Consider the following 6,872-nt stretch of genomic DNA (forward strand, 5'->3'; position numbering starts at 1 on the left):
AGGTTTTTTCATAATTTTGAGAAAATAAGTGATATAGTGAAATATTGAGTTTCTCTTTTTTTTTTAAATAAGTAAAAATATGTGGAATCATTCTCATTATTTTTGACTTGGTTTCTCATTATACTGACTTACAGAATATTTTGTCCCCCTTACATTGGCGTTAACAGGCTTCCGTAGCTCAGGACACTCGGTACAACTCAATAAAAAGCGAATAAACCAACAATCCAGTGTCAGTAAATGAGAGCTGACAGCTGCAGTGTTTAATAAATCTTATGATCACAGACCACCGTCACAAACACGGAGTCCGGTGACTCTCGTTGTCCACTGTGGCTGAAACTTGAATAAACTTGTGTGCGGTTCACTTCCTCGACATTTTGTGCCCTGTGCACACAGAGAGCCGCCGCCGCTGATAGGACGGTGGCCGGGCGGAGGCGGGTTATTAGTTCCACCATTTGTCCTGCCATTGGACCGGGTTTGATAGTGGGAAGTGCCCGTACGCCGGTGTCTCCCTGGTTGCGCAAGACGCCATTTTGGAGTGACAGTGAGAGATAACGGAAAGATCGAGAAGCTGTCTTTCTAAAAGGTAAAACTCCGCACCAACGTCTCCTCTCCCGCACGGCCCCGTCGTGTCGACCGACCGTTGGTCTGCGCGAGCGGCCCGCTCCGCGCGGCGTTTACCGTGACGTCACGGTGTTCTCTCGGCACTGTGACGCGGCACTTAGCTAACGGCGGCTACCGCTCGCTAGCTCGCCGAGGCAGTTCCTGTAACGGACAGAGCCGCCGCCGACGAGCTGTCACTGTGTGTGTGTGTGTGTGTGTGTGTGTGTGTGTGTGTGTGTGTGTGTGTGTGTGTGTGTGTGTGTGAGACAAACTCAACGATGCTCTTTCTTACATGTGAGCGTCGGATGTTACAGTAATGGCGTCGCCGTGTATTGTAAACCGACGGCGCTCTGTCGACCGTTGACCGTTGGTGTGTGTGTGTGTGTGTGTGTGTGTGCGCCCGTTGGCAGCGAGCTAACACGAGCTAACTAGCCGAAGCATCCGCCCTTAGTAATCTGCTTCGAGTGGCAGTCAGCAGCTAACGCCACCCGACATCGCCTGTAACGCGTATTTTAAAGTAATCAACGATTCCCGACACATTACCGGGGTTTGTTTGCCGTTTCTCCCGCGGGAACACGACGTTCAGACGGTCGTCGGTGCGTCGGTTGGTCGGTGTGTCGGTGTGTCGGCCTTCTTGCTGAGGTCGAGGTGTTGTTAGCATGCTAGCAGCTACAGTAACATTATCCGTGCAGCTAACAGGCCTTTCTTATCCGTTGATCAGTCTCTCTTTATCCCGGTTCCTCTGGCTCTGGTCGCGGATAATGTTTCATGTTTTATTACAAAATATGTGAATTTAACTGTATTATTGTGTGTTTTTTTGTGTTACCGTGCAGTTATTAGTCTTTACTCCACCCCACTGCCTCCTGAACAATGTTCCCTATCAGTCACTTTTAATCTTAAAGTTAATGCATTTTAGAAATTATAAATACATTATTCATCCCCGGGAATTAGTTGCGTTACAGTCGCTCAAATAACTACAAAAGACATAAGAAATATAAATAATAGGAATAATGTTAATATATGTGCTTTATATTGGAGCATATAACAATATATATATATTAAATAATACATTAAAATATATATATATAGTGCAGTATATAACATTAGTGCAATGAGAGAACTGGATCCTGTTAAAGAGCTGGTTGGTAATGTATAGCCACAAACCGTAACCCTAACCGTCTAACCATTAGCTTAAGTAAACATCTCACTTGTGTTCCCACATTCATTGAGCCTCCTCTCCTCTTTAACTCCACCAACCTTACTGCTGTCTGTCTGTCTACCCCTGCCTTTACAAACTACCCAACAATAGTAAAAAGAAACAACCTGCGTATATTTACCACCTGTCTCGCTTACCGGTGGTTTTTATTGATGGTTCACTCGGTCTGTAACTGAAAACACTCGCCGCTGGATGTTAACTCTCCTAACCCTGTTTCTCTCTTTACTCTGACAGCTTCGTCACCATGGGGAATGTATTCGCAACCTTATTCAAGGGCCTGTTTGGCAAAAAAGAGATGAGGATTCTCATGGTCGGGCTTGACGCTGCTGGAAAAACAACCATCCTATATAAACTGAAACTTGGAGAGATAGTCACCACCATTCCCACCATTGGTACGCACTATTGGTGTCTTTCATCCGACAGAAGAAGACAAAGACGTTGTTTTAAGTACAATCAGCTGTACTTAAACTTAAATACAGTCTAAAATGAGCTAAATTATGATATATTTGATGCCAGCTTTCATGCTGAACTAGAGGTTTAAATGAATTTAGATTAAATGTGCATGTACACAAATGTCACATTAGACGTTGATGAGCTTTATGTTTATTGCACAAAGTTTTTCACTCGTGTATTGACCGACTTTCTCCTGTTTCTCCCTCTTCCTGTCCAGGTTTTAACGTTGAAACTGTAGAATACAAGAACATCAGCTTCACGGTGTGGGATGTGGGCGGTCAGGACAAAATCAGGCCGCTGTGGCGCCACTACTTCCAGAACACTCAAGGTGAGGAGGGATGAGGGTGAGACTGTATGTGAGCTGGCAGCAGTGTCAGTGAACATTACTGCCTATAGGTGGCCTCATCGGTGCATAAAAGATGATCTGAAAACTAGTCAACCAGTGACTCACACGCTATTGTTCGATTCTCAAAGGACGTGTTGTGTGACTCCTACCGTTTCCTGAAATTGAATTCGTCAGAATATGTGAAGGTACTAACGCAGCCTTGTGTTTCCCACTGATGATGCAACCTGCAGCTACAGGCTCAGCTAACGGAGCCGGTGCTTCATCCAAAAAGTGCCATTTATTTTCACCTGGTGTGAGCAGTTCACGCTGTAGCTCCTCCTCGTTTTTTCGCCGTCCACACACTGAGCACCCGAGTGTGAAAGTGAAGGTGTGAATCCTCTTCGGTAATGACAGTTTGATACAGCATCATTAATCACAAAGGGACCAGAAAGCAGCACGTCTCACTTCGGAATATATCGGTTGTTTTCCTCAGTTTTCCTTTAAGATGCTGATGCTCGACACACATGAACACATACACACACATGCACGCACGCAGACACAATGTCTTGTTGTCTGGAAAATATCACAAGCTCGCCCCCCTTGCTTCCCCAGCCTGGGGGATTTGGGACCACGTAAGGGGCCCCAAAGTAAATCCGATGCGTCACAAGATGATTAAAGGGGATAAGAAAGAGGGGGGAAAGTATATATTTTTTCTGACTCTTTATGCTTTAATACACAATAACCCGTTCACAAGTAGACAAATGTTTGTTTTAAGGTTGGGACCGGCTGCTGTGATTAAAAACTGGCGCTTAACGTCTCCATCAGCAAACATTGAACGCTGACACGGCTACCAGCAGATTTCAGGGTGCAGTATTTGGCTCAGTTTCAGGGTTGATCTTTTTAAACTACACTCGTCTGTCTCTGAACGTCTCAGAGAAGCAGCAAGTCTTCTGACTTTGACACCAAGTGCAGAACAAGTCGAGATCTGGTTTGCTTAATCTGAGGCCACACGATGAAACGATAAAAACCGGGAACATCTTAATGCTTCCTGTGAGAATCGATGCCTTTTAGTTTTAGTGTTTGCTCCCAGCACACCGCTCCTTTACAGGCCGCTGCTATCTCTGAACAATGACTTGATTCTGGACGTTTGGTGAGCTGCAGGGATGATGAAACTTTAACCGAACGCTGGCTCATGAATCAGGAAGCGTACGGACACTGGGAAAGTCTGAACATCCTCATTTCAATCTGCCCCGGGACCTTCGTCGTCGCCGCCATCGTCATCCTCTCTCACTCAACGTCTTGTTTGTCTCTTCGCTTTCTAATAGAAAACCGCCGCAGCGTCGCCCCGTATAGCTTCCACTGATGCACAGGCAGCTGTTAGAGAGCGAACAGGGCGCTGCGACGAGCGACGTGAACATTTCCTCGTTATTTGATGCCGCGTTTACATAATTTATAGGAGTGAGTCTGTAAGTGATGTCTGACGTGACGGCACGCGGTAATAAATTCATGAATTCAGCTGCATTTAAAGTTGTCAGATATCACGATTGAAGCGTCGACGTTCACACTCGACAGACCCGCAGTTAACAAGTGAGACATTTTGAGTTTATTTCTGATGGCTGAGCTTTCAGCAGTTTGTGTTCAAATATCCAGTTTTAGGTTCAGTGCTCAGGTGTTTTGGGGATATTCGGGGCTGATCCTTTACATAGTGTGAATATCAGAGACTCAATAAGCTGCAGGAACAATTTGCACTGAATTAATTATTAACCGTCGCAGTGTTTGATCCTGGAAGAAACCTTTCTGTGCTGTATGTAACGTAGCAGATATATGTGTCAGACTCATGTGAAATAACTCTCTCTCTCTCTCTCTCTCTCTCTCTCTCTCTCTCTCTCTCTCTCTCTCTCTCTCTCTCTCTCTCTCTCTCTCTCTCTCTCTCTCTCTGTGCGCAGGGCTTATCTTTGTGGTGGACAGCAACGACAGGGAGAGAGTGAACGAGGCGAGGGAGGAGCTGTCCAGAATGCTCGCCGAGGACGAACTCAGAGACGCCGTGCTGCTCGTTTTTGCAAATAAACAGGTGAGTTCAGACGCCGATCTCTGAACCATAAAACGGACACCGAGAATCTTCTCCTCCTTTTTTAATTATGAACTGATGTTGAGGTTGTTTGTGGTGGAGCTGACTGTTTCTCCTCCTCCTCCTCCCAGGATCTCCCCAACGCTATGAATGCTGCAGAGATCACAGACAAGCTGGGCTTGCACGCCCTCCGCCAGCGCAGCTGGTACATCCAGGCCACCTGCGCCACCAGCGGGGACGGCTTGTACGAGGGCCTGGACTGGCTCTCCAACCAGCTGAAGAACCAGAAATGATCCATTCCACCAGTTTTGATTTTTGTTTGTTGTTTATTTTTTCTGTTTCAACACAGCGGCAGCACCGGATCCAGGCCCCCCTTCGCTCCCATCTAACCCCAAACTTTCAACCCCAGCTCTTTCTTTCAAGAACTTCCTTCATTCCCTCCCTCCTGCTTTCTCCCCTCATCCCTCCCCCCGCCTCCCCTCCTCCTCTTCCGTCAGTACTCTTGGGGCACTAGCCTGTGCTGCTTGTGTGGGCGTGCATGTGTGTGTGTGTGCGTGCGTGTACCTTGTGTGTTCAGCGAGTGTGCGTGGGTGTGAAGGCGTCTCTGCGTATGTTGGCTGGGATTGGGAGTAACCCTGGCGTGCCTTTTACACACCTCCTGTGGAATCAGCAGTCTGGTTTTCAAGCCCCCTCTCTCCATCCACCAAACTCAGCCTCTGCCCCACTCAGCCTACCCCCACTCCAAGTCTTGCACGGCCCCCCCTCATCCTCACCCTCACCCCACTACCTCCCCTCTTTCTCCCCCACCCTTACTCTCCAGAGGAAGCATGGTTTTCATACGGCAAAGAAAGAGCAAGGGTGCAAGCTCTCCTCCCCCCTCCACCCCTCCCCCCTGTAGTATATATCTATGTTAACTAGAAATGTTCACCTGATGTAGACTGAATGCTAAATGTTCATTTTAACCTCCTTTTTTGTTTGATTTTGAAACCTCAAACCCACCAGTAAGAGATTCAGTAAATTGCATCTTAACCTGTATCAGGTCGAAGCAAATCAAAAACAGAAAAAGGAAAAAAAACACAAAAAAAAACCCCCGCCCATCCTCGATCATTCTGGTGTCATTTGAAAATCATGCTGTTTGTTTTATTATTATTATTATTATATTGGAATATAACATATTATTCTTAGCAATGGTTCTCCAATGAACACTACCTTCCTCCCTCCCCCTCTTCCCTCCCTCACTAAGCGAGACCGTGAAGCACAAGGCAAGCCAACAATCTTTAAAATTAAAAACCTACTTTAAAATTAGAATATGCAATTCTTGTCTCTTCAAACAGTCGTATTCTGGTAGCTGGCGTGTAATTCCCCGGATTTAAATTAGGATTTTGTTTTTGTTTTCGAGACGACGTTCAGTAAAATGAATCATTCTGACAGCGTTCCTACTTCAACGTAGGTCCAAAACATTAAACAACAAAAAGGTGTTGGGCATTTCAGCCGGTTGACCGAGACAGGAGTCCTGATACATTCACAAGCTTCACATGTTTTATTCCTTTAAGAGATGTTACATGTGTTTTTTGTTCTTTTCTTTTTGTTTTTCTGTAACTAGTTTTAGCATTTCTATTTGTACTATGACTGCTGAACCAAATGCATTTGAGCAGTATGACAAATCCTGTGTATGTAAAGTAGTGTCTCCTCGAAGGGTCTCAACTGCATCTGATTTTGACTGAAGGGGTTCTTCCTCAGCATCGAACGGTTGGCAGTTTTACTTTGAAAATCTGAAAGCATCCGGGGGCTGTCTAGTTTTTCCTGGTTGGGATGAAGGATTGGCACCAAATATGAAGGCTCTTTTTTAAACTGTGAACGGTCCAGACATGAAGAAAAGGATGATTAGAAACCTAGTTCTGAGTGTCTGGGTGTTGACAGGCTACTACACATTATAGCGCTGCATACTTCATGGCTGAGGAGACCAACACAGCACGCACTCTGTCAGGGAGCTGGAAGGACTTTGGTGGTAGACCTGTTTTAATAAGGGGGATTGGGTGTGCGGTTAACTGGTCGGGAGATTCAGCGGGCGTTCTCGGTGTCGAACCACGGGGGGTAAAAAAAAGCTGGCACTTCTGTCAAGAATGATTGTAAATCTGTAAGTTCCCCTGTAAACTGTTTCCGTGGGGATTTCCTGAACACATTAATAAACATGATTTGATCCAACAGTT

At 45.9% G+C, this 6,872-nt stretch overlaps 1 protein-coding gene across 2 annotated transcripts; it reads left to right on the plus strand.

Annotated features, from left to right (window-relative positions):
* Positions 1-440: 440 nt before the first annotated feature.
* arf2b (ADP-ribosylation factor 2b) lies at positions 441-6,872 on the plus strand. Of its 2 annotated transcripts, none has more exons than XM_051417382.1 (5): positions 441-583; positions 2,051-2,208; positions 2,487-2,597; positions 4,541-4,665; positions 4,794-6,872. In XM_051417382.1, the coding sequence occupies exons 2-5, from the start codon at positions 2,061-2,063 to the stop codon at positions 4,953-4,955; spliced, it is 546 nt and encodes a 181-aa protein (XP_051273342.1). In that variant the 5' UTR covers positions 441-583; positions 2,051-2,060; the 3' UTR covers positions 4,956-6,872. The 2 variants fall into 2 exon arrangements, with proteins under 2 accessions (XP_051273342.1, XP_051273343.1); XM_051417383.1 differs by lacking the exon at positions 441-583 and adding an exon at positions 771-894.

Source organism: Dicentrarchus labrax, unplaced genomic scaffold (assembly GCF_905237075.1).
Source record: "Dicentrarchus labrax unplaced genomic scaffold, dlabrax2021, whole genome shotgun sequence".
Classification (NCBI taxonomy): Eukaryota; Metazoa; Chordata; class Actinopteri; family Moronidae; genus Dicentrarchus; species Dicentrarchus labrax.